General features: G+C 41.3%; 2 protein-coding genes across 2 annotated transcripts in view; one reads left to right on the forward strand and one right to left on the reverse strand.

The window, feature by feature from the left end:
• Nucleotides 1-5,178: 5,178 nt before the first annotated feature.
• On the reverse strand, nucleotides 5,179-7,401 carry LOC124867313. The gene is made up of 2 exons (XM_047363699.1): nucleotides 5,710-7,401; nucleotides 5,179-5,655 (listed from the first exon to the last, which is right to left on the reverse strand). The coding sequence occupies exon 1, from the start codon at nucleotides 7,341-7,343 to the stop codon at nucleotides 5,943-5,945; it is 1,401 nt and encodes a 466-aa protein (XP_047219655.1). The 5' UTR covers nucleotides 7,344-7,401; the 3' UTR covers nucleotides 5,179-5,655; nucleotides 5,710-5,942.
• Nucleotides 7,402-15,305: 7,904 nt separating this feature from the next.
• The window catches only part of samd4a (sterile alpha motif domain containing 4A), a 60,558-nt gene continuing 48,990 nt past the window's right edge, over nucleotides 15,306-26,873 (forward strand). The window contains exons 1-2 of the mRNA XM_047362343.1: nucleotides 15,306-15,586; nucleotides 16,412-16,970. Of these exons, the coding sequence (XP_047218299.1) occupies nucleotides 16,775-16,970 (196 nt within the window). The 5' untranslated portion in view covers nucleotides 15,306-15,586; nucleotides 16,412-16,774. The remainder of the gene's footprint in view (nucleotides 15,587-16,411; nucleotides 16,971-26,873) is intronic.

Consider the following 26,873-nt stretch of genomic DNA (forward strand, 5'->3'; position numbering starts at 1 on the left):
GACTTTGAATTGAAAATTAGCCAAGTGTTGTCAAGGCTCTACCTATTGTTCTCACTTATATGAGATTGAGACAAAGGACACAGGCAAATCTCAGTCCTTTTGAAGTGCTGTGTGGCAGGTCTCCTAATTTGGACATGGGGATATTGCCAAGATAATTTTCTTCCACATCTTTGTGTGAAGATAGGATGTTGTTTTACTGTCAAAACCTGTCCACTGTGTTTTTTCAAGTTTCACAGACGGTGAAGGCTGCATTACCAGAAACAGCCACTTCCACCCTCCAGTCCTTTATTCCTGGCGACTGGATTCTGGTCAGAGAATCTAGGAGAAAACACAGGAAGTCCAGGCGCTGGAATGGCCCATATCAGATCCTACTAGACACCCAGGAAAGCTGCAGGAAAGCTGCAGGAAAGCTCCAGCTCCTCTAGCTTCATCTGGCTTCCAGGACGCAAGTCATCTTCCAACTGGATCATCCACGGCCTGAAAGGTGTGAGGACAGCGGACCACCACAAGATAAAGAACTGTAAGCTGATCACTGGCGAGTGATTGAAGAGGTGGTTGAAGAACACTGTTCTTACAAGGGCACAATAATCCCTTGGGCAGTGCCACGTTATTTCAGAATCTACTTAAGGCCATCGCATTACCTGAAAGTTAGAAGTCATAAGGTCATTTGCCTCACTGCACACACACCACAGTGAGAGACACATAGGAAACATACAGGGAAGACTTCTACACATTGCACATAACCTTTCTCTGGATGATGAACTGGTGACGCCTGCAACAGAGAGACAGTCAAATATGCGCCACGATGCTTATTCTCCTTAATTTCTTAAGCAGGTTAGAGTTCCTGTTTCTAAATATATTTCTAGAGGAGCTTCCTACGACCGCCCACCTGTACCAGACTGGTAACAGGGCAGCTTGAAGCCACTCAGGAGAGTCGGCAGGATTTTTGTTTTTTTCAAAGTTGTTTATAATTTGTTTTCTTTGAGAAAAAAACTGTTTGCTTTCTGTACCAGAAGAAAGGACATTCCACTTCAAGGTCACGATGCAGTTAAATGGAAGATTGTCTGTTCTGATGCTAATGATTGGTATTTCAAGTATTTTTATAACTCTTGTGTTCATTTGGGAAAAGGTACAGCAAAGACAATGTAGGGCTAATTTGAGGAATTGTGTTAATAATACTCATCAGCTGATTCGAAGAGAGATCCATCACTTTTCTGACTACTATGATCATGCTGATAATGTCTGGTGGCAACTGATGCATCAAACCGTGAGGAAGATAAGACATGATAGTTGCTATGTTTGTTGTTTGATTCCACGTGTTATTAATAATCAACCATTTTTAGTACCAGTTCCTATTGATACTACTTATGCTCTAGCTACTTTCTTTCCAGATAACCGGTTGGTGGAGGTCATTTTTCCTTGGGTGATGGTTTTGTAGAATTTTCTTTTAGTTATGTGATTATCTTGTAATCAGAAGAAAGGAGTGTAATGGAAAATTATTTCAAAGTGCTCTGATATTCCCTTCACCTCTCTCATTTGATTCTGTCTTTTATCACCCACAGGTGACCTTCCATCTACCTCTCACCTCTGACCTCTGTGTTTTATTAGTGTTCTGTTATTTAGAGCAGATGGACTCTAAATTCAAATGCTGGAGAGTTTTATGGTTAACACTTCCTGAAGTGTATATTTCAAGGGAAGGTAGATGGGTGCCCTCATAAATAACTTTGTTAACTCTGACCCGGGGAGGGTCTAGGGGCCATATTTCTAAAACTCTTTGCAGTTGAGATAACACTGTCATGTTCTGGTATAAATACTGTGTGTAAATGTTGATCGGGGCTCTGTTTCACTGACTAACCTCAGTGTCAGGGTCTTCAAACGCTGAATGCCTTTGAATAAAACTTATAAGACAAAGTCCGGATTTTCTCTTGTTATGAGTCAACTTCTACCCACTTTGATAAGAAAATTCCACAACAATGGAATAAAGTCTAGTTTGGGGCTAAGCTTCATAATAAAATAATGTCAAATGGGGGATTGTTAGAACTGACTGTTTTGTGCTTTACTGTTTAAATTTGAATTAGTCATTTACTGGTTATTAACTGTGTTTGATCTGATACTAGACATATACTGGCTAGTTTGTCATTTGTAAGTTTTATAGTCTAATTTCTCTCTGTGTTCATACAATCTTCTTAGAGCTAAGAAACAGAGCAGAATTGTATTCTCAAGGCCATATCAGTAGTTCTCTTGCAATTAGATACACTCCTGAGAACAACACTCACACACTTTTGTAGTACATGTACATGTACCTGTACAGCTCATGTGTGCAGAGGCTGGCCTACCCGTAGTATTAGCATATGGAAGATAAGATCACGATGCGTGCGTAACTCCAGCAAGTTGTACAGAAGAAGATAAATATGTATTTTATTCTGCAGAGTCCAGCATTGTACAACTTTATACGTGGTCAAAATAAATTAGGGTTTGGCTTTTGAGAACTTAAGAACGACTCCAGCTCCTTTCCTAGGGCTGTCAACAAAAGAACTGGGTGATAGAAAAAATTTAACATGCTTCAACACTCAATGTTAAGAAAGCATAGCATGTATCAACATACGTCTTCACTTCTGAAAAGATGACGGATTTCTCTACAAACAGAATGGGTCAATTCAATTCAGTTTATTTATATAGCGCCAATTCACAACGCATGTCGTCTCAAGGCACTTCACAAAGTCAGGTACATACATTCCAATTAATCCTAACCATTGAACAATGCAGTCAGATTCAGTTATTTATTCAAATAGGATAAAAAGTTTTTCTATCTAAGGAAACCCAGCAGATTGCATCGAGTCAGAGACTTGGAGCAGTCGCTCCTCCTGAATGAGTGTGTAGAGACAGTAGACAGTCACTGGTGTCGACTTTGAAGCAATCCCTTGTTAAACTCTAGGTGAAAGTATGACAATACAGCAAAGCCTCAAAAATAGTAAATTTTGATGATTGCTTCCTACCCTGACTCCATTCATTCCTATGGGATTTTTGGGCATGGTTTCTAGTTATGTCGCCATGGCAACTCAAATTGCCAATAAAAGAGATAGCATACATCTGGAGTCCGATCTCGAGCTGGATGTTTTGATATATGCGTTGTGTGAGTACAGCTTACTGTTTGGACTGCCTTAATATAGACAGAAGAAAAATAAATAAAGAGTCCAGTTTAGAGGGGATGGTAATATGTGCCTCCATACAATGTTGGGGCAGAGAATTCATTGCAAAGCCTCCATTTATTGTTATGGCAGGCCCTAAATAATGACTATCTCAAGGCATTTTACAGAACAAACCATTCCATTTTTATGTCCGGAACTGTATTCCTTACATTAAACCAATACAACCCTACACAGCTCCCTCCTCCCCTCTGTAATCATTAAATGTGATGTCATGCCCTGTGATGTTGGAGCATCCCTCTGGGGTTCTACTTCATAAAGATGCCATCATCATCAATTACACAGACAATAGTTTATTTTAAGTTGTTCTATCCCATCAAACCAGCACTTAGAAAACAATTAGCTGATTGCAAAATCACCAAACATCTGGGTGCTTTCAGTCTGGCTGTCATGTCACACCCCATGTCTAAAAAAAGCAAACATAAATATAAATGAGCGTTAGGTCAGGACACACATGTGACATAAGTTTTTATTACTTTGTTATAGGCTGAACATTGAAAATCAATTGTACCAGCTACTTAATTATAAAGGGGTGGGGTTTTGTGGGGACAGTCAGAGGAAACCAGAAAACCCATCAATGAACATGAAGAGCGATGTTATTGTACACTTTTTGTGTATTCTACACTTGAATCCACCCATCTTTTTTTATATCCCCTTATACTGTAGCTTGAAGGATGCCCAGGGAGCTAGTGGTTGTCCCCCGCTGTCAATTGGTGAGAGGCGTCTGGTGGGACCCCAGCCATGGATTACATCAAGGATGAACATGGACTCTGAATTATACATCATCAAAGTCCAGTATGAACTTTTCTAAACCTTTTGGCGTCACACTAACTTTTGCCTAACCCAGCACAGGAAGAGGAAGAGTCATACCTGACTCCCCGTGGTGTCACTGTTTGAACAAAAAGGCCATGTTCCAACATGGCGGCCTCTTCCATACGGCTCACAAGGAGACCGGACGGAAGGACACAGTGCACGAATGTCTCCTTGCCGGCAAGCAGACATAACTCTTCAACTTGGATCCAAAAGTGACTACGATCACACTGATCGTATGCAACAAAGTTAAGTAAGGATTTTGCCGTTCGAGTACCCGGCATGCATTGATAAAAAGGGTGTAATAAGACAAGCGTGGCCTGACTTTTCTTCTGAGGGCTCCAAAAGCAGTCCTAAGTGAAGCGGATTTTCCCCAACGACCTGGAGAAGAAGGCATCGGGATTTCAGCATTGCACACCTTCCTGCGTGCATGTCCAGGTTGCGAGAGCTACCCCACCACACCACGGCCACTGAAAGAAACCTTTTCTTCCTTCAGCACGGTTCACATAAGAGTTGGTGTTTAGGCAGAGAAGATTAGAATAAAATAATCTAAATAATGCTTGTTTAATGATGTTTGGTTTTTGTTTGTGTTGAGAAAATTCAGCTAAGCGCTAATTCTGTGTTCTGTGTTTTGTTTTGAATGTTAGACAAGCTTTATTTAAAGGGTGGTTTTTAAACACAGAAAAATAAAAGGTCAAATACTACTAACTAACTTATGTCTCATTAAATAATTTAATTACTGCCAACATTTTTTTTTATTTCCTGCACTTTGTGTGTATTTAATCGTATGCTTATTTATTTATTGAGCACTTTTTTATTTATGTCAGTCAGTCATTTTCTCCCGCTTCTTCCATAGTGGGATGCGGGGAAGCTGGTGCCTATCTCCAGCAGTCTTTGGGCTGGAGTCGGGGTACACCCTGGACAGGTCACCAGTCTATCGCAGGGGAACACAGACACACCTTAGTGTGTGTGTTGTCTGTGTGCACACACACACACACCTAAGGGCAATTTATTTTAACCTAACAGTCATGTTTTTGGACTGCGGGGGGAAGCCGGAGTACCAGGAGAGAACCCACGCATGCACGGGGAGAACATGCAAACTCCATGCAGAAAGAGGCAGCAGGTCTATCAACTGTGCCACCGTGCAGCCCTATGTCTTTTCTTTATTTTTTGCTGATGGAAATATGTTTGACTTTGAGTTTGGTTATTTTTGTTAATAAATTCTTGTATTTTAAAAAATTGTGTGAATTTTGTTCTGTGTGTGCAGAGTTTTTCTGTTCAATTATATCAAAGCTTGCCTCCCTTTCACTATTGTCCTAAAACCACCGCCATATTGGACTGGTATTCACATGAAAACACCTATCAGACCAAATCATTATTTAATTATTATTTATAATATTAAAATACTAATATTACATTATATATTCATAATCATATTCACAACACGTGTGCATTCTTGAAAGTTTGCAAACCCAGTACAAAAGAGGGACCAATTGATGTAACATTGAGATATGGGAGGAAGCCAGAGCACCTGGAGAGAACCCACGGAGAAGTAACCTTTGGATATGGGAGGAAGCCAGAGCACCTGGAGAGAACCCACGGAGAAGTAACATTGGGATATGGGAGAAAGCCAGAGCACCTGGAGAGAACCCACGGAGAAGTAACATTGGGATATGGGAGGAAGCCAGAGCACCTGGAGAGAACCCACGGAGAAGACGCAAACACCACACAAGGCATTGGACCACAGGGCCTTCCTTATGTGAAGCATAAAACTTCTTCAATTCTTTTTAATAGCAGGTATATCTACTTGATAAATTCAAAGTGGCCACTCGATGGAGTCAAATCAAATGAGAACATTTTGAAGTGGGCAAAAGGAAAGTATCAATATTTATTTTTAGAATAAGTAAATCACTGACTTTGGTAAAGTTAGAGTAGGTGTCTGAAAATCCTAGCTGGGCTAAAGAAACTTCTAACCTTCCAAAACTTCTTAGGAGGATTAAGCAGATTATGCCTGACCACTGACACAACTCTTGTATCAATAGATGACATCCCTAACCGCAGCAAACTGAGCATGTCTGAATTATGCCATTCCTTACTGAGATCCACAAAAATAGCCCTGTTGAGTCTTTCAATCTGTTTGGGGGATATTTCCTGGCTTATAGACTCAACTTCATCCCAGATTTGCTTGCTGAGACGCTCAATGATCTTATCACACTCACTCTGAGGAATGCATTTAGGTGACCGTTTAATGATCTTGCATATCAGCTTTGTAACTAGGATCTGTACAGCCATTCTCTTCTCCTGTGTAAGTGTTGCAGCCTTCATCTTTTCCTCCAACATGGCATAATAATCTGGGTTATGCAGTACTGGTTTAGCTGCTTTTTTAGATACATTCTCTTGGATATGTGATGACTGTGCTGTGTCTTTAGGAGAGTTATCACCTGCAGCGGACATCCCTGAGAACTCTGGTGTTTCGGATGGAGTCTTGCCAGATTTTCCAAGCCAATGCTCATTGGTTTGACTGGACTCCTCACAGTGCATCTTTTGTTTCGGTATAAGCTTCAGTATGGATCTACCTAAATGTGCTAAGGCCTCCTTAAAAGAACGGGGTTTATTTTGGAGTTTGCTGACTTGTTTTATGAAAGATGAGACAATCTCACTATCTGTCTCTGGGAAGTTTAAAACCATTAAAGACAACAGAAGTTCATCTGGACAGTCGAGCTTCTTGCAAAAGCCACTGAAAATTTTCTTGTTCTGTTTTGATAATGAATCTGGGTTGATGTGTATGTCTTTTTTTGCTAAAGCAGTCCAGATTTGGTCAAATAGACGTTTGTGGGTGAGTTGATAGTTTTTAGGAGAAAAGGAGTTTAACTCGGATTTTTGAATGGCCCGGGACATCAGGATTCCCCAACATAGGCTTACATATGTTTTGTTACTTTCTCTTAGTACATCTGCATCCTGATCACATTTTTCCAGCGGTGTGAGGGGATCCATTTTCTGAGGCACCATGTCCTTTACACAAGTAGCTTCTGATAACAGCTGCTCAGATTTGAAATCTTCCACCTGTGAGAGCTCGGCTGGCTTCTCCTTTGGTGCGAAGACAGTGTCTGAAGGTGTCACTTCTAAATGCTCAGTCTCTGGGACAAAGTCTTCAACTAGTGTGGTGTATGAAAACTGCTGCTGAGGCTGAAGATTTTCCCTATCGGGGTCCTCTGTGGAGTCCTCCTCTGCAACGAAACATTCCCTCGGTGTTTTGTTGTAAATTTGTGGCTGAATTAGATTATTTGCTAGGGGAATTTCAGATATCTCATCATCAGATACGTCCATGCATGCAGCATCTAAAGGTTCATCCTCTTGGCCATTTTCTTCCACTGATACAATTTCTGTAAACTGCTGCTGTGGATTACATGGTTTCACATAAATGATTCCAGAAAGATTATCTGTAGATTTAAAGTTTTTCACATATGTAGCCTCTGAGCATTCAACCCCTGGCATAATTTCCTGGGATGAGATGTGCATAAACTGCTCCTGTGGTTTCATTTGGATGATGTCAACATCATTTTTGCTGGATTTCACCTGGATGAATTCATCACCATTTTTGTCATTTTCTGAGCTCTTTACAGATCCAACTTCTGAAAATGTATCCCCTGGAATGGATTCTCCTATACCTGAGTTAAGGTTTGACTGCCAATCAGTCTTCAAGTCTTCTAGGATGTCTTTTTGCAAATTCTCAGTATCTGCATTCTCTGGCAAGTAATCGAGTGGCATTACCGATTTTTTGAGGATGTATTTACTGATAAACTTTTTGATTGTTCTCATTACCCCTTTCTTCTTTGATTTTTGCTTGAATTTCTCTTCGGTCTGAGCAGATGGCGGGGACTTCGTGTGCAGATTTGTCCTAGTGAAGTCCCAGACGAGAGGGGGAATAAACTCCTTTGCTGTATTCTGCAGCTGGTGTTTGTCCAATGTAATTACGAGTTCTTTAATCATGACCATACACTCACAAACCATTATATCCATTTTGTACAAGTCAGAGATCTGCTTCACGTAACTCTCTGTAAGATCATCTGGGTCACAACAAAGGTAAGATCTGATTGTGTCTATTACATGACTCACAACTAAATTGTTGAAGCCCTCTGAGCTATTGGATGTGATCTCTACTGGAACTCCCAGTACCTCTGCAAAGATTTCTGGGACTGTCTTTCCCAATTTTGCTGTCACATCCGCCAGTGTCAAATACTCGCTCTGGTGGTTATACAGGATTGTACTCGTAAGGAGCTCTGTCACATCACATAGAAGCTCTGCCAGCTGGCATTTTGTTTCCATGTCTGGACTTCCAGACATCAAGTTTCTCCACTGGTCTTCTGTAAGACTTTTGAAGAAACTAGCAACTTCTTGTTTCAGAGTGTTCACAGAAATAACTGAGCTCTCTTTAAACTCTGAACAGATTCCTTCAGCCATGTCTGCTGCTGACGGGTTAAAAAAAGGAATAAGCAAGTCTATTGAAAAATGCAAACCAACAACACTGTCCACACTGTGACTAGCAAACCAACAACACTGTGACTAGCAAACCAACAACACTGTGACTAGCAAACTAACAACACTGTGACTAGCACACCAACAACGCTGTCCACACTGTGGCTAGAAGTCAGTGAAGCTAGACTTTTAGAACCGCTGTGACGTCACAATGGATGAAAGACTTTATGACGCTGAGGTAACTTTGGAATAGTTTTCAAAGAAGAAACTTCAAAACAAAAGGTTTAAACACGTTGATGTGGTGTAACAGCGCCATCAAGTGGCCGACTTTGAATTTAGCAGCTGCAGCAACATTCTAACATTATACAGTCATATTCAAATGTATGTTCCGATATGACGGGGTTGTGGGATTAAAAGTACCCTTTAAGCAGATATAAAACTTAGTCTCATTAATCCCACATTCCTGTATTTTTTCATTTTTTTTTTTGTATGTGCGCGGAGGAGAAGCCTTTTTTCGCTCTCAGAATAAATCTTTTTCAAACAACATCGCAAATGTAAAGACTTGCTATAGTGATTGGTTTTGTAACGGGCCTATTTTCCTGTTTTTCCAACCTGTTTGGGAAATAAGACATGCAAAAATAGCTTTATATTCTTAACAGGAGAAACAGACATATACAATTGAATCATAACCTAAAATTGTTAACGCAGATGAGGCCACTTCTTCAGCTTTAGGCAAGTGTTGGTATATATATTTAAATGTCCACAAGTGTACCTCAGCAGAGTTCATACTTTCAAAATAAAGGTTTGAGTAATTAAACGTTATTTAAAAGATGTATAATTATGACAGTATTTACTTTCATTTTTCATTTCATGTGTGCTACAGTCCACCATTGAAAAGTTTAAACTATCATAGTTAGTTGACGACTAGACCGTTACATTTGATTGGTTAAACTGCACAACAGCTCTACCACAGACCAATCAGATTGTCTATACGTGAACATTAGCACCGCCCACTAACACTGGCGTAACTGGATATTAATACCAAAATAATTAGATATACTTTAACATTTTAAATTATTTCAAAATGTAATCATTAGTATATATACGTACATATATATAAATATACATATAGATACACACTCTCACCGGCCACTTATTAGGTACACCTAATAATACAGTGAAAATGAGGCTCAGTATGGTGTGTGACCTCCACGTGCCTGTATGACCTCCCTACAACGCCTGGGCATGCTCCTGATGAGACAGCAGAGGGATCTCCTGAGGGATCTCCTCCCAGACCTGGACTAAAGAATCTGCCAACTCCTGGACAATCTGTGGTGTAATGTGACGTTGGTGGATGCAGCGAGACATGATGTCCCAGATGTGCCCAACCGGATTCAGGTCTGGGGAACAAGCGGGCCAGTCCATAGCTTCAATGTCTTCATCTTGCAGGAACTGCTGACACACTCCAGCCACATGAGGTCTTGCATTGTCTTGCATTAGGAGGAACCCAGGGCCAACTGCACCAGCATATGGTCTCACAAGGGGTCTGACGATCTCATCTCGGTACCTAATGCCAGTCAGGCTTCCTCTGGCAAGCACATGGAGGGCCGTGCAGCCCTCCAAAGAAATGCCACCCCACACCATTACTGATCCACTGCCAAACCGGTCATGCTGAAGGATGTTGCAGGCAGCAGATTGCTCTCCATGGTGTCTCCACACTCTGTGATGTCAGTCACATGTGCTCAGTGTGAACCTGCTTTCATCTGTGAAGAGCACAGCGCCCCAGTGGCGAATTTGCCAATCCTGGTGTTCTCTGGCAAATGCCAAGCGTCTTGCACGGTGTTGGGCTGTGAGCACAACCCCCATTTGTGGACGTCGGGCCCTCATACCATCCTCATGGAGTCGGTTTCTAACCGTTTGTGCAGACACATGCACATTTGTGGCCTGCTGGAGGTCATTTTGCAGGGCTCTGGCAGTGCTCCTCCTGTTCCTCCTTGCACAAATGCAGAGGTAGCGGTCTTGCTGCTGGGTTGTTGCCCTCCTACAGCCTCCTCCACGTCTCCTGGTGTACTGGCCTGTCTCCTGCTAGCCCCTCCAGGCTCTGGACACTACGCTGACAGACACAGCAAACCTTCTTGCCACAGCTCACATCCATCCTGGATGAGCTGTACTACCTGACCCACTTGTGTGGGTTGTAGAGTCCGTCTCATGCTACCACGAGTGTGAAAGCATCACCAACATTCAAAAGTGACCAAAACATCAACCAGAAAGCATAGGTACTGAGAAGTGGTCTGTGGTCCCCATCGGCAGAACCACTCCTTTATTGAGTGTGTCTTGCTAATCGTCAAAGATTTCCCCCTGTTGTCTATTCCATTTGCACAACAGCAGGTGAAATTGATTGTCAATCAGTGTTGCTTCCTAAGTGGACAGTTTGATTTCACAGAAGTTTGATTTATTTGGAGTTGTTGGCCTTTTTGCCTTCACTCTGCAGTCCACCTCACCCCAAACCATCTCGATTGGGTTCAGGTCCGGTGACTGTGGAGGCCAGGTCATCTGGCGCAGCACCCCATCACTCTCCTTCTTGGTCAAATAGCCCTTACACAGCCTGGAGGTGTGTTTGGGGTCATTGTCCTGTTGAAAAATAAATGATGGTCCAACTAAACACAAACCAGATGGAATAGCATGCTGCTACAAGATGCTGTGGTAGCCATGCTGGTTCAGTATGCCTTCAATTTTGAATAAATCCCCAACAGTGTCACCAGCAAAGCACCCCCACACCATCACACCTCCTCCTCCATGCTTCACGGTGGGAACCAGGCATGTAGAGTCCATCCGTTCACCTCTTCTGCACCGCACAAAGACACGGTGGTTGGAACCAAAGATGTCAAACTCATCAGACCAAAGCACAGATTTCCACTGGTCTAATGTCCATTCCTTGTGTTCTTTAGCCCAAACAAGTCTCTTCTGCTTGTTGCCTGTCCTCAGCAGTGGTTTCCTAGCAGCTATTTTACCATGAAGGCCTGATTCACACAGTCTCCTCTTAACAGTTGTTCTAGAGATGTTTCTGCTGCTAGAACTCTGTGTGGCATTGACCTGTTCTCTAAGCTGAGCTGCTGTTAACCTGCGATTTCTGAGGCTGGTGACTCGGATGAACTTATTGTCCGCAGCAGAGGTGACTCTTGGTCTTCCTTTCCTGGGGCGGTCCTCATGTGAGCCAGTTTCTTTGTAGTGCTTGATGGTTTTTGCGACTGCACTTGGGGACACTTTCAAAGTTTTCCCAATTGTTCGGACTGACTGACCTTCATTTCTTAAAGTAATGATGGCCACTCGTTTTTCTTTACTTAGCTGCTTTTTTCTTGCCATAATACAAATTCTAACAGTCTATTCAGTAGGACTATCAGCTGTATACTGTATCCACCTCATGCACAACACAACTGATGGTCCCAACCCCATTTATAAGGCTGGAAATCCCACTTATTAAATCTGACAGGGCACACCTGTGAAGTGAAAACCATTTCAGGTGACTACCTCTTGAAGCTCATCAACAGAATGCCAAGAGTGTGCGTAGCAGTAATCAAAGCAAAAGGTGGCTACTTTGAAGAACCTAGAATATAAGACATATTTTCAGTTGTTTCACACTTTTTTGTTCAGTATATAATTCCACATGTGTGAATTCATAGTTTTGATGCCTTCAGTGTGAAGCTACAATATTCATAGTCATGAAAATAAAGAAAACTCTTTGAATGAGATGAATGAGAAGGTGTGTCCAAATTTTGGTCTGTACTGTATATACAAGGGTTGGACAATGAAACTGAAACACCTGTCATTTTAGGTTTCATGGCTAAATTGGACCTGCCTGGTAGTCAGTCTTCATTGATTGCACATTGCACCAGTAAGAGCAGAGGGGTTCAATTAGCAGGGTAAGAGCACAGTTTTGCTCAAAATATTGAAATGCACAAAACATTATGGGTGACATTCCAGAGTTCAAAAGAGGACAAATTGTTGGTGCACGTCTTGCTGGCGCATCTGTGACCAAGACAGCAAGTCTTTGTGATGTATCAAGAGCCACGGTATCCAGGGTAATGTCAGCATACCACCAAGAAGGATGAACCACATCCAACAGGATTAACTGTGGACACAAGAGGAAGCTGTCTGAAAGGGATGTTCGGGCGCTAACCCGGATTGTATCCAAAAAACATAAAATCACGGCTGCCCAAATCAAGGTAGAATTAAATGTGCACCTCAACTCTCCTGTTTCCACCAGAACTGTCCGTCGGGAGCTCCACAGGGTCAATATACACGGCCGGGCTGCTATAGCCAAACCTTTGGTCACTCATGCCAATGCCAAACGTCGGTTTCAATGGTGCAAGGAGCACAAATCTTGGGCTGTGGACAATGTGAAACATGTATTGTTCTCTGATGAGTCCACCTTTACTGTTTTCCCTACATCCGGAAGTGTTACGGTGTGGAGAAGCCCCAAAGAAGCGTACCACCCAGACTGTTGCATGCCCAGAGTGAAGCATGGTGGTGGATCAGTGATGGCTTGGGCTGCCATATCATGGCATTCCCTTGGCCCAATACTTGTGCTAGATGGGCGCATCACTGCCAAGGACTACTGAACCATTCTTGAGGACCATGTTCATCCAATGGTTCAAACATTGTATCCTGAAGGCGGTGCCGTGTATCAGGATGACAATGCACCAATACACACAGGAAGACTGGTGAAAGATTGGTTTGATGAACATGAAAGTGAAGTTGAACATCTCCCATGGCCTCCACAGTCACCAGATCTAAATATTATTGAGCCACTTTGGGGTGTTTTGGAGGAGCGAGTCTGGAAACGTTTTCCTCCACCAGTATCACGTAGTGACCTGGTCACTATCCTGCAAGAAGAATGGCTTAAAATCCCTCTGACCACTGTGCAGGACTTGTATATGTCATTCCCAAGATGAATTGATGCTGTATTGGCCGCAAAAGGAGGCCCTACACCATACTAATAAATTATTGTGGTCTAAAACCAGGTGTTTCAGTTTCATTGTCCAACCCCTATATATATATATATATATATATATATATATATATATTATATACATATACATACATATACTTATATATATATATATATATATATATATGTATGATATGTATGTGAATATATGTCAAAATTGTTTAAGTATATCTAATTATTACTGGTAATATAAAGTACCTCTGTTTTCTTTTGGTTTATATTTACTCTGTCACTGTTTGTTAGAGTGACCGCAGGCCTTTTATTTACTCAAAGCAATTTGCTAGAAACTCATCTGTTTGCATCATAGTTTTTGTCCTAATGTTGACTGTTTTCTGAATTTGTGTTTGTCTTGATTTTAAAATTGTTCTTCACTCTTATTTGGTTTTAGATGCTGTATGCTGCCCAGTCTACTCCATTATTGTCCGTTCTGTAACATGTACCCAAAATTTGTTTCAGGTACATGCTCTGTATGTAGAGATGTGACAATGAAGCTGAGTTGATTTGCCATAAGTCTGCTTTTCTTTTCGTTTTGGAACTACTTACAGTTTTTTTCCCTCATAAGGACAGTTTATTTTAACCAGTACGGTTCTTTCCCAGGCAGATTTTAAGCAAATAAAAGTCGAACAATTTCCTATGAAATGCAGAAGTGTGTTTAGTGAGAGTGGGGTTAAGAGTCGTTTTCCATGACTTGCCGATATTTAAGTTAGAGAATCTAAAAAGATGCAGATATCTGACAGAGCCCCTGTTTCTTACATTTTTCTTGCAGTCTTGGGGGGCGGCTGCCCCCTCGTACTCTCTCTCTCTCTCTCTATTTTGGTGCTTCCTCGCGCTGCCAAACCCCTGACGTAATGCTCCGCTGTAAATGATTAGCAGCGCGAGCCCCCCCGGCCTACATCAAACAGGCCAACACACAACCGAAAAATAAGCGGAAATGCCTTCAAAATAAAAGCCACCCAACACTATACCACGAGTCCTTAATTAAACTTCATATAAACTGTATTTGTGTTGAAAAATTATTAGGATAACCCCCCAAAACATTTAGTTTTTACTCATAAATGTTCACATATTGGTGTCTAACTTTTTTTTCTTCTGAAAAAGAAAGTGATTTAAGTGCACCTTGTTTTACTCATTGAACAAAATATATCAATAAAATGAGTTTTCTAGGTGAGCGAAAAGTTAGGTCACCCTAGACCCTAACATTGACTCAGCCCAGGACTTTTCATTTAAACACATACAGTCCTAGTATTTATAGTGGATTCTATGACAGTGAGCACATCAGGTCCTGCTGGAACCAGGCATTGCATCTCCACACCCAGACACCCCCACTTTAATGCTTACCAGCAGCAGGTTTAAATCATCTAAAAACAAAAGCAACATATTAGCTAAGAGGACCAAAACTGAATGTGTGAAAATAACAGAAGGTCACTCGCTGTGCTAGGCCCTCAATATTATAACATCCTAGATATGCCTATGGTACTACTCATGGTACTGGGTACAAAAGGGCCACAGAAAATATTTATTTTAATACTTATTGATTTCATTAAGTTATTTAATAATTGATAGATTTTTTTATTCTTTGACCAGTGGAAGTCAGTTGACGAGACAATCACTGCTCCAGCCAGCACAAAACGGGCCTGATGTGCAGTTTAACCAATCACATTTTACTTTTAAGTTCACCAGCTACAGAGACAACACGTAATTAATTAAATAATTAACTTCAAAACGTGTATGAGTTACTCTTACATTTTATTGTTTAGCTATTATTTAATAAATAATCTAAGACAAAAGAGCAGTTATTATTTTTATCAATCATCTGTGGCCCTTTGGCCCCCCCAACCCATGCTCCTGCCTTTATTTTGACAACCCGCACAGCGGAACATGTTGACTGCGTCCAACTTATCCTAAACAAAGAGCGACTTAGAGCAGAGGAGCCAGTCTATTGAACGGACACAGAGGTAAAAGTTAGTCAAGATGGCAAATCCTGCAGACCCGGAGTGAAAGGGCGCCGCTCCCCCTCTAATAAAAACCAAGCTGAGCCTGTATGTCCTCCTGAGGGGTAATCCAGCGATGCAAACTGCGCGGGAAGGTAGGAACAACACGCAAAGCATAAACAAATCTAACAATTTCAAACATTTTAACCAAATAATGCGCCAGTCTGCTTTCTCCTTTTAAGCCTCCCTTCTTACCTTTTTATGTGTCAGTTTTCTTTTTTCTGGTGGGTCTGCATCTATTTATGCTTGCGTATGTGTAGAAGTATTTTATGCAACTTTAAAGTTACTATTACTTATCTGTCAGGAAATATATTGTTGCCATTTTGAACGCAGTCATATCCGCAGCAGGCTGGCTGCTGATGAAGCAGATTGACAGTTTTAGACCATCAGTTCTGGAGCCAGCAGGAGTCTGCTCCCACGTTTTACTCCTCAGCTTTCCTTCAGGATCAAACCCTCCCAGAGAGCTCCCTTCTTCTCCCATCGCGTCAGGAATATGGCTGTGTAAGACTAACCTATCATTGAAATAATGTCAGGAAGTCGCCACAGCGGCCGTCGGTAATCCAGCCGGCGTCCTTTGGAAAATTCCGGGATGCAGCGCCAGGATCATCGACAGCTGTATTTTTAGGAATGGGTGGATACCAGAAACATTTTTCTTTATTTTTGTCCCAGCGGTGAATGCCACAAGCCTTATGCGCATAGGCGACAGCTATAAATGCTCGGTGAAGTTTGTGGAGGCTGGTTTCTTTAAAGTAAATAAATAAATATAACTGTCCCACTGCAGCGGCAGACCGAAGTAACAGGGACACTGTTGCATCAGGCTGGGGAAGTAACTGCATATAGACGTAGGATAGCACACAAAGAAGCATAGAGGGGATTCTGTTGAAAATGCTTCTCTTCTAATGTCTGACATCCCCCTGCAGGCCTGAGAGGGATTCCCTGAAGAAAAATGCCAGAGGCTGAAGCTGATGTGACACAGCTTGAGCTGGAAGAGAGCTGACTCATCAAATATCATTTCCTCCAAGTTCCATCAAGCAGCCAGAAACAGCTCAGATCACCTTATGGCTACGTAGAGGATCTAACCTCCTCCTCCCATCTTTCACTCTCACCAAAGGAGATTAGCAGGAAGAAAAGGTTGTGTGAAAGCACCTCCAGCAGGGATATATCTGCCGTCTGGGACATCCCACTGTAATCATAACCTCTCATTCACATCAAGATTGTTGCAGAGCTTTCCCGTCCCTCCCCACCTCGTTCGGTGCTTCTTTATTTGTCCCACCTCGCAGACCATGATGTTTCGGGATCAGGTGGGCGTGCTGGCCAGCTGGTTTAAGGGATGGAATGAGTGCGAGCAGACCGTGGCTCTGGTGTCGCTGCTGAAGAGGGTGAGCCGGACCCAGGCCCGCTTCCTGCAGGTCTGCTTGGAGCACTCCCTGGCTGAATGCACAGAGCTGCTGGTCCTGGAAGGAGAAGCCAACAATCCAGGTAGGATTGCTTCTTCTAAGATTAAAAGAGGATATACAGTACTATGTAAAAGTAATCAAACCCACATAACTGCAGTGTGTTTTGGGGGGATTTTATGTGAAAGACCAACACAGAGTAGTGCATAATTGCGAAGTGGAAGATAGAAGATACATTTTTTTCGAATAATTTTACAAATAAGTCAAGCAAAGCATGGCATATATTTGTATTCAGCCCCTTGAGTAAATAATTTGGACAGCCACCTGTGATTTGGGGTTTGTCTCAGCCAGGTTTACACATGTTGAGGCTGGAACTTTGACCTTTTCCTCTTTGCAAAATAGCTCATCCTCAGAGTGGTTGGAGCCTTTGTGTGCCTAAACCTCAACATTTAGGCTTTGAGCCAAATTCTCAATTAGGCCTTGCCTTTACTTTGACTGGGCCATTCTAACACACACATATGCTTTGATCTAAACCATTCCGTTGTAGCTCTATGTTTAGGGCCGTTGTCCTGCTGAATGGTGAACCTCGGCCCAGTTTCAAGTCTTTAGCAGCCTCCAGCAGGTTGTCTATCAAGATTGGCCTGTATCAGGCTCCATTCATCATAATTAAACGGACAGTTTCTCTGCTCCTGATAAAGAAAACATCCCCACAGTATGATGCTGCCACCACCCTTCACCAGGAGGGTTTGTGTGATATACAGTGTTTGTTTTCTGCCACATACAGTTAAGCGTTTTTATAGCCCTTCAAGTCCAGTTTTGGTGACATCTGACCAGATATTATTTTATGACCTAACCCTGCTTTAAACATCTTCACAACTTTCTCCCTGACATGCCTTTTAATAAACATCTGAGGCCTTTACAGAACAGCTGGATTTGTGCTGCAGTTACTCGTAGGTGGACTCTGTTTACAAGTTAGGTGAGTTCTGATTTTATATAGAAGCATCAGAGTAAAGGGGACTGAGTACAAATGCGTTATTTTTGTAAAAGAAAATTAAAACCAACATTTTCCTCCCACTTTACAATAAAGCATCACTTTGTCTGTCACATAAAATGCATGAAAGTTTGTACTTCTAACAGATGCAATGTAGAAAAAGTTTCATGTGTATGAAGTCATTGAATTACCTACATTTCAGAAGAGACCATTTTTAATGCAGGACACAGCCTGTTTCTAAGTTAAGTGTATTGACGATTTGCATTTCTTCTTCAGTATTTCTATTCATATGCTTTCTAAGTCATATTCACAAACCTCTACCATTTTTAACTGTTTTCTGTTGTTTTGTAAACTCAGAGTTCCCAGAGAGACTGTATGCTTTAACCTGGGTTTACACATGAAGATGTGCTGATAGTGCCATCACTGCATAATACAGAACATTTCCTGTCTCAGTCATTAATGCAGACCCATCAGAGTTATGCAGAGCTCCTCGAGTGATGGTTTGGATCAATGCACTGAACTGAAGTCATTTGAAAAATGGTTGCAGAACGAGTTTCAAAGTGTGCTTAGGGTTAACTCGCCTTACACGGCCGCTGGACAGTCAGTGTGCCACCCTGTATTCCTGTAGCCCTTCCTGAGCTGGTTTTGGGCCAAAGCAACAGGGGAGGGGTAAGGGGAGGGTGTCTGCCTCGGTTTTGTTGCATCACACTGCAGCATGGCCATGGTAACAGAAACCCTGGCAACCAACTGGGCTCATGAAAAATAGAGTGAAGCGCTGCTGGGATGGAGAGCGAAGGTCTCAGCCGACCTATAGCAGCTTATGGATGGATTCTCACATCTGGTGAGGAGCAGTAGTCCGTCCTGTAGGGACACACCCCCTTTCTAAGGAGCTGTAGCTGCAGCTAACACAGACGGTTCTGTGTGGTTGTTTGATAAAACCAGAGACATAAAATATGCCTTTATGAAGGTTTCTCCAGAGACCCCTGGAAAGAAAACTTGTTCATGATGAGGGGGAGGGGGGCACCTGAGGGTGAACTTATAACACAACCTCAGGTTCTCATGGTGCTTGTAGTCTATCATGAAAATCAGAAAGACTGCAATATAACCTAAATTAAACTTTAAGAGTGTGCATCTGTATTCCAGAATGGGTTTTATTTATTTTTTGGAAATGAAGTAATAAAAAAGATAGTTTTAACAGTGGTTGGTGTCTGTTTTGTGTTGGGCACCGAGAATTAGACTGAGATACATAGAGGAAAACAAAAATGTTTAAAATCCGTCTATTCTAGGTGCTTACAGTGTTAAAGTCCAAATATCAACCTTTTCCGGTGCCCGATAACTTACAAAAAATAAAAATATCCTAAGGCGACCTTTTCTGGTTCGTGTTGTAGAGGCAATGAGTTCTCGACGCAGCCTTCCGGGTTTAATTTCCGACCCTGTAAACTTTGCTGCATGTCTTACCCCCTTCTTTCTCTACCTATTTCCTGTCTGTATACTGGGAAATAAAGGGCACTGGTGCTACAAAAGTAAAAAGACTGAGACCATTCTGCAGCTAACACATACCTGCACTGGGAGGAATACAATTCATGGAGTTATTATGTATCACCAGCACACTATCTATGTTTACAACAGGTTGTTTTCTTGCAAAAAAACCCAAAAAACATTGTAACTGATAAATGTGGAATTATTCTGTAAAACCAATGAGCAGGAGTGATAATTTCGCTGCCCAACCAATAAATCCCCGGGCAGGGTGTCAGTTTGTTAGATCTTCTAAGCTGCAATGTTTCCTCCATCTTCCTCCTCCTCATTGGACAAATAACCAGGTAAATCTTCATCATTTGAACTCACTATAGAGCTGGAGACTTTGCCATCAACATTCCTTCCTAGGTGACCGTCACGTTATGAATTGCTGGCAAGAGGAGGACTCCTTGTGATGTTGTCACTCTTTGACAGCAATTTGTTTTTTTACCCTAAAGTTATAATTATTTTTGTGATGTACAATCAAGTCAATTATTTAAATGTAAAATGTGTAAAAATTATTTTTGGATTTTAAAAATGCAAGACAACTTATTTAAGAGGAATCACCTTATAATGGGGTGCTGGAGGACAATTTAACCAAAATATCAATTCAGAAATTTGTTTTAACACCTTGTTTGATTTCTTTTACAGTTAATCTATTATTATGCAATGCCCTTTTTTGTTTTTGGCAACCAATCAACAGCTCCATTTCTGACCTGTTGTTTCTGCGAAGGCACTTTAACTAATCTTCAGATGTATAGGATTGTCTTCCCCTATTTACCAGAACTGAACAATATTTTGAATCACAATCAACAATCGCAATATTAATGTGTGCAAAATCTCTTTATCACAAAAGGACTCCTTGAATGTAATGTTTGGCAGTCTGTTATGTTTCAAGAGCCCTGCATTAAAGCTCTGCATGTCAGTATTGTATTTCACTGCTTGTATTTACATTCACTGCCCTGTATGCTCATACTTTGCGACATTGGTAATAGAACAGAAAGAGATGCTAAAAATCCGGGTTAATCACAAATATCAGTTTTGCAATAATCCACAACTAGCACAATAATGATTCTTCTTTGTGCATTTGAAGGAAGAGATTTAGAGATATGTTTACCATTCTATCCTCTTACCTGTTTATGTGAATACAACTTAGTTATTTTATGTATTCATGCAAATCACTTTGCTAAACAAAATCATAAAACTTTAATGCATGACAGGGTTGGTGTAGGTTGGTTCACAGGGGGACCTGGTAAACCAAATAATAGTCTTGCAGTCTTCGTTAAAATGGTGACACTGCAGCAGGGAGAAGGGTAACATAATTGTGCAACTTGTGTAAACTGTAACTATGTACATACTCCACAGTCTCTGAGATAAACAAGCCAACGCTGCTTCTTTCTAAAATGCGGAGTGGCTCCAGTGAGCACCGTTTTCATTCAGTTGCAACTGATCGCATTTTACCTTCATTCAAATACTTCTGAACTTTTCTCCCTTTTTTTTTTTTTTTGGGAAATGTGTACCGAAAAGATTAAGATGGATGCACAAAGAAAACCAATGCAGTGGTATCATAAGGAATTTATTACTACACCATCATGGTTAGTGGTGTATCTGTACACAAGAATCATGGCTCATCACAAAACTCACTGTTTTATTTTTGTGGCCCTAGTGGCCTTTATTTTTGTAAATTGACCGACAGGAAATGGGGTGAAGAGAGAGAGGGGAGACATGCAGCAAAGGTCAATGGGCCAGGACTCGAACCTGTGATGGCTGCTTTAAGAGTGTCTTTTAGAGATGAGCTGTATGGACACTCCTCGTCTGCCATGTAAGGACACTTAAATCATTTTCTTTCTTTGTACATCTGCCACCAGCTGCTGGTGCCCTGTACTAGCACTGAAAACCCGGGAAGTAGTAAAGCTGCAATGAGCAGAGGCAAGTTGCGCTCACATTGATTGGAAGAGAGATGCATTCCTGTGGAATAACTCGAAAGATTCCTCTGAATTTGTACTCTTTGTACCTCCAGAGTGAATTTAAGGCCTCGCCTTGCTGTTTTCCCTTTCACTTGTGTCAACTTGCGGTCGCTTTTCCCTTCGCTGATTCAGCTCAGTAAGATTTGAATCACTGGAGCTGCAGACTCAACGTGAGAACACATGCTGCCGAAAAGAGGGGGACGGAGAAGGTTGTGTAGTTACGTGATCCCTCTGGTATGTTGTGGTAGCTTGTTTGAGTGTTTAAGGGCTGGAGTTGAGCTGACATATCACTTTGCTTTTGTTTCTGGTATTTGATTTCTTTTATACTACTGCAGATCTTTCTTGATACAAGAAAATCTGTTTCTGTTGTCTTCACATAAAGATTGCTTCAGAAATGCTTTGTTTTCACATGGAAGATAAACCAGCTGATGAATATAGAATCATCATGATTTGGTTTGCAGGTCAGAACAGAGACGGTCTGGCTGTTTCAGGGTTAACTTCTCAGTGGGACATTTCAGACTGAGTGGAAAACTCTTTGGAAAGTGTTGTACAAATGAAAGGAATCCTCTGTGACCTACTTCTCGGTGCGTCTCAGAGGCGGCTTTGTTTTGGCACAGAGGGAGCAAGCGATGCGACTTTATGTGCTCCTTGAGACGCAGTCGGAGTAAACGGGGATCACCTCCTCCCAGAGAGACTTGCCACAGAGCGTTGTGTCTCCATTTCTTTTGCAATTTGCTTCCTATGTTATTTTGGGATTGCTGGGATTTCCATGATTCTTGACTTTGGTTAGAACTTTAGACGTTTTTAGACTTAGGCTTTTTATTTAATAAGAAATGTGTAAATTTGAAGCCCAAAATTAACAAGATACAAGTCCAAATCATTGCTTCTAAACCACCTCAAAGTGGTTCGGAAACACCAATCACCTCTTCTGTGTAATTGCTTCGATTTAAGAGTGAGAATATTGGAGGAAACCAAAAATAGCCATCAGAGTGTTCTCTGAAAGATGGCACATTCCCACTCAGGATGTAGGATTAGTGTGAGGGGCGGGGTCTGGGTCAGGACAGTGGGCCTGGTGTTCTGAATGACTAACATCATTTTAAAGTGCTGCAGCGCTGACTCGGGCTGCTCAGCTGTTTGTGCTGGAAACACAAATTAGCTAAGATTTGACAAGTACACACAGCTGAGCTGACTGAGCCAGAGCTCCACAAGATAAATATTGTTTCTTGAAATTAATTAATACAGAGAAGTTGTATGTTCTGGTTTTTTTTCATGTGCAAAGAGAAAATCTGTGCAGATATTATGAGCTTTAGCTGTAGAAGTTCTTAGACCTGGTGTTTTGGCTGCAAAATCAAACAATGAACTGAAACAAAATTAGGATTAAAATATGAAATCTATAGAAGTCCACACATTAAGGAGCTGGAGCTGGATTGTGCTGAATCGCCCTTAAAGACCTCACCAGGCATACCATTATTGACATATTTGAGAGTGCAGTCCGTTTTTTAAATATAGCAACCATCTTTCTGGGGTTTTATCAGAAAAATACTAGAGGGAGACACATGCCTTCCAAAATATCTATGCTGCAAACCATTTTAATGTTAAAACTTTGATTCAATCTTTTCTGTCAGGGCTTCAGAGAAGAAAAGCAGTCATTTAAAAGAAATAAAAACAAAATTTTGCCTCTACAGACAGTTGGTCCCAAAAATCAGCAGCCAGGCTTGAGCTGATTTGGGAACCCTACAGCATTTAACTTTCAGTAGAAATGTCAATGTATGACAAAATCTCGTACTCGTCTTCTTCCACTTATCCGGGACTGGGTCACGAGGGCAGCAGTCTTAGCAGAGACACCCAGATTTCCCGTTGACCAGACACCTCTTCTGGAGGACACCCGAGGCGTTTCCAGGCCAGCCAATAGACATGGTCCCTCCACTGTGACCTAGGCCGTCCCCTGGGCCTCCTTCTGGTAGGAACGTCTCTGGAATTCCTCCCGAGGGAGGAATCCGGAACAGATGTCGCCTGTACGTCTGACACAATCTAATAGCTTTTACTCAGAGTAACAATAATCCTGCCTAACATACCTGTCGCTCCAAACTTGCAACCTGTAGTTTTAAAACAGTATTAACCAGTAATATTTCCAAACAGCTGAGCTTGTTTTACTAGTTAAAAAAAAGAAAGGGAAAAGTTTAAAATTCTTCCTTTCAGCTAGCTGACTGGCAGTATGTGACAACAGGTGGATGAGGAACAACACTGTGTGACTCTTTGTTAATTACCCGCCTAAAAAGAACTCCAGTCTCTCTGGTGCTTTTCTCTGGCATCCCAATAAAGGGGAAAACTACACCAATTAGGGTCTTGTGGCCTGTTTCTGACATCAGACTGCGGATTCTGATTTCTCTTTTAAGGATTATAAGATCTTAATTAGAAAAACTTTCCACCAGAGAAGGCTAAAATGTAAAGGTTAGTGCCTTCTGTTGAATGTGGATTTGTTTTCATGAGTGTAGTGTTTCAGTTGATCTCTGTCTGTGTGGAAAAGACTTGGACCCTCACTCTCAAAGGTCAGCACACACTAACTGTGCTGCCGAAAAATGGTAGAGACTAGAGGTCATCTGATAGATTGGCAGATGCCAATATTTATAAATTTGTGCAGTGGCCAATATTCCACGTCGATTATTTATTCGTTTATTTAAATTTATATCAAACATATGTTTAGTCTGCGATCAAAATGTAACAAATTTCTTTGGTCATTACAAGCATGTAGTGGCGAGACCTGGAAATCTGGTGATGCAGACATTCAGGTGACTGTTGGTCTTTGATTGATAGGTGGTTGTAGTTGCTAGGACACGTCTCCTATGTTATCAGCTAAGTATGTTCAGGCAAGGTAAAATCCATGGATAAAAATCCAGACACTGATCCCGGATCAAAGCTACATTTCAAATTCTCTGAACATTTCTCCTACATCTGTTAGTGTGGAACAAAATAATTTTGTCTCCATAATGACTAACCTCATAGGAAGGCTTGTGTTGTATAATGACTCATATCAGTGAGTGAAGTTCTGCGGCGCTCTCTGCCTAAACTAGGCCTGATGAAAACCTGGGCTGGATGTCAGCATTCCTGCCTGAGGCACTAAATTGTTCCAGTGTTGGGGATACTGTCTAGGAATGTGGGCCCACTTTTGAGTTAGGTGCTCAGTGTGAGTAAAACAGGAGTTTTTCCAGAGTAAAGAGGTGGGGGTGCAGGCAGTGGAAAGGAAACTGATTCCACCCACAGTGGAGGAAAGGTCTCCAGAGTCCACAGTGGTATGGAAGAGGGGAGTGAAAGAGATGGGTGGGGTGGAGAAGGAAAAAGATGAACATTTAGGAGGACTGGTTTCCATTTGGAGTTGAAATTCATCCACTCTTTATATCCTTCATATAAGGACTCCATTTCCTACACGAGCTATTACAGATCAGTACAACAGTTGGGCATTTATTAGAATATAATACAAAAAGTAGAATCTGTAATAAGATTAGATTTGATTTAAATGTTGGTAGTATTATGATCTGATGAGCTTTCGAACAGCTCAAGATGAGTGAAACTAATGATGTGAGGAAATAGTAGGAGAAGTTTATAGTTACCTAATTTGAAATCAATTTACTCAAGAAAAAATCTAGCTTGACTTCACTCTTTGTTCTGTTATATTAAGTGTTGTAATTTTGCTGGTAGGCAATATAGTTTTACTGAGCTCCTTTTTGTTATGTTTACACTCTGTATAATTTCACATTTGCTCATGAATAATTAATGACTGACCATTCAAGGCAGGATAGTTTGTAAATAAAAGGTATTAGGTTTTTGTTGCTGGGTATAGCAATTTTTCAAACCATGTTTTTCTCTTTAAATAAAATAAGGATGTACGATAGAACTGTGTAAACCTCTGTACTGGTCCGATAAGTAAAACTAGGCCGGTATTTATTATACTATACAAATAATAGTTGTCTTTTTCATCTTGTTGACGTTTGTGTATGTGTTTCAGAGAGAGGTTGTTGGTCACGTTGTCTTTGTAAAATAACAAACTCTACTCAAAAAACAGGTACCATACAACACTAACAAAACAGAACAAAACTATCAAAAGAAGGGGAAATTAAATACTGGCTGATCAGTCTACACAGACAAAAAAGGGATCAGACAACCAAAAACCTAATTAAAACTAAGATAATCAAGGGCCGTTTCTGCCCTATGGTCCTGAGTTGTGGTATATTTGCAGGTCTCCACATCAGCTTGCTCTGCCCCTTTTTCCAACTCTTTGTTCAGCTACAGGAATGGAGCAGCTGCCACTGAAGTGACTGAAAACAAAAAGGATTAAATCAAAAAATACACACATAACAAGGTAAACTAAAATTTGCACACCTATTAGAATACAGTGCCATATTGGGTAAATAAACTAATACTAAACCAAAACCAATTCTTTAATTAATCTGTCAATGAAGTCCTATATTTAAAGAAAGTAAAGTATAAGTGTAGTGAAATGTGTAATTCTCAACTGCAGCAGTGTGGTGTTGGATAGAAAGTAACTTATTTGTGTGACTGTAACTGCAGCCATCACACAGCCATAAGGGCAATGTTACAATCGGATATCGATATCGGCCCAAATTTCCAACTTAGTGGATCCCTAAAATAAAATGTAGAACCCCCAGTCAGTTGTGGCAGATGGCTGCTCACACTGAGCCTGGTTCTGCTGGAGGCTTCTTTCTGTTAAAAGGGAGTTTTTCCTCTCCACTGTCGCTACATGCATGCTCAGTATGAGGGATTGCTGCAAAGTCAATGCCAGTGACTGTCCACTGTCTCTACATGCTCATCCAGGAGGAGTGATTGCTGCAAGTCACTGACTAGATGCAATCTGCTGGGTTTCCTTAGACAGAAAAATGTTTTATCCAATTTGAATAAATAACTGAATCTGACTGCACTGTTAAATGATTAGGATTAATTGGAATGTATGTACCTGACTTTTGTGAAATGCCTTGAGACATTTGCTGTGAATTGGCGCTATATAAATAAAACTGAATTGAAATTGAATTGAATAGAACTTGCTGTCTCAGCTAGCCCCTTTCAGTCTGCTATTGTACATTTGGACCTTTTGGACTTGCATGCAAAATGCTGTTGGTGAAGGGAAACTAATGCTGGAAATCACACTGAACAGATCTCCACGTTGAAACATGGTGGTGGCAGCATCATGGTGTGGGTATGCTTTTTCTTCAGCAGGGATAGAGAAGCTGAAAAACACAGAAAAAGAGAGCATTACTACAGATTTTAACCTACAACCCATTTAGCGAAATGTTTGTGGTACAACACTAATGTATAACTCTTCCATCCAACATATTTGATGCTTTATTTGGAGAAAACGAGCAACAAAAGCACATGTCACGGTCTCTGTATTAACCAACCAATGAGCGTTATTAGAGCAGGGCGGTGTTGTTGAAAACCTTTGCGTCACTCCTAAAGATGAATGTGATGGGGTATGCTTGCTCTGCAGTTGGAGAGTCTGGAT

This window comes from Girardinichthys multiradiatus, chromosome 4 (genome assembly GCF_021462225.1).
Source record: "Girardinichthys multiradiatus isolate DD_20200921_A chromosome 4, DD_fGirMul_XY1, whole genome shotgun sequence".
NCBI classification, from domain to species: domain Eukaryota; kingdom Metazoa; phylum Chordata; class Actinopteri; order Cyprinodontiformes; family Goodeidae; genus Girardinichthys; species Girardinichthys multiradiatus.

Coding starts and splice junctions, on each gene's coding strand:
- LOC124867313 (XM_047363699.1), bottom strand. CDS start 7,343: ATGGACGTATCTGATGATGAGATATCTGAAATTCCCCTAGCAAATAAT.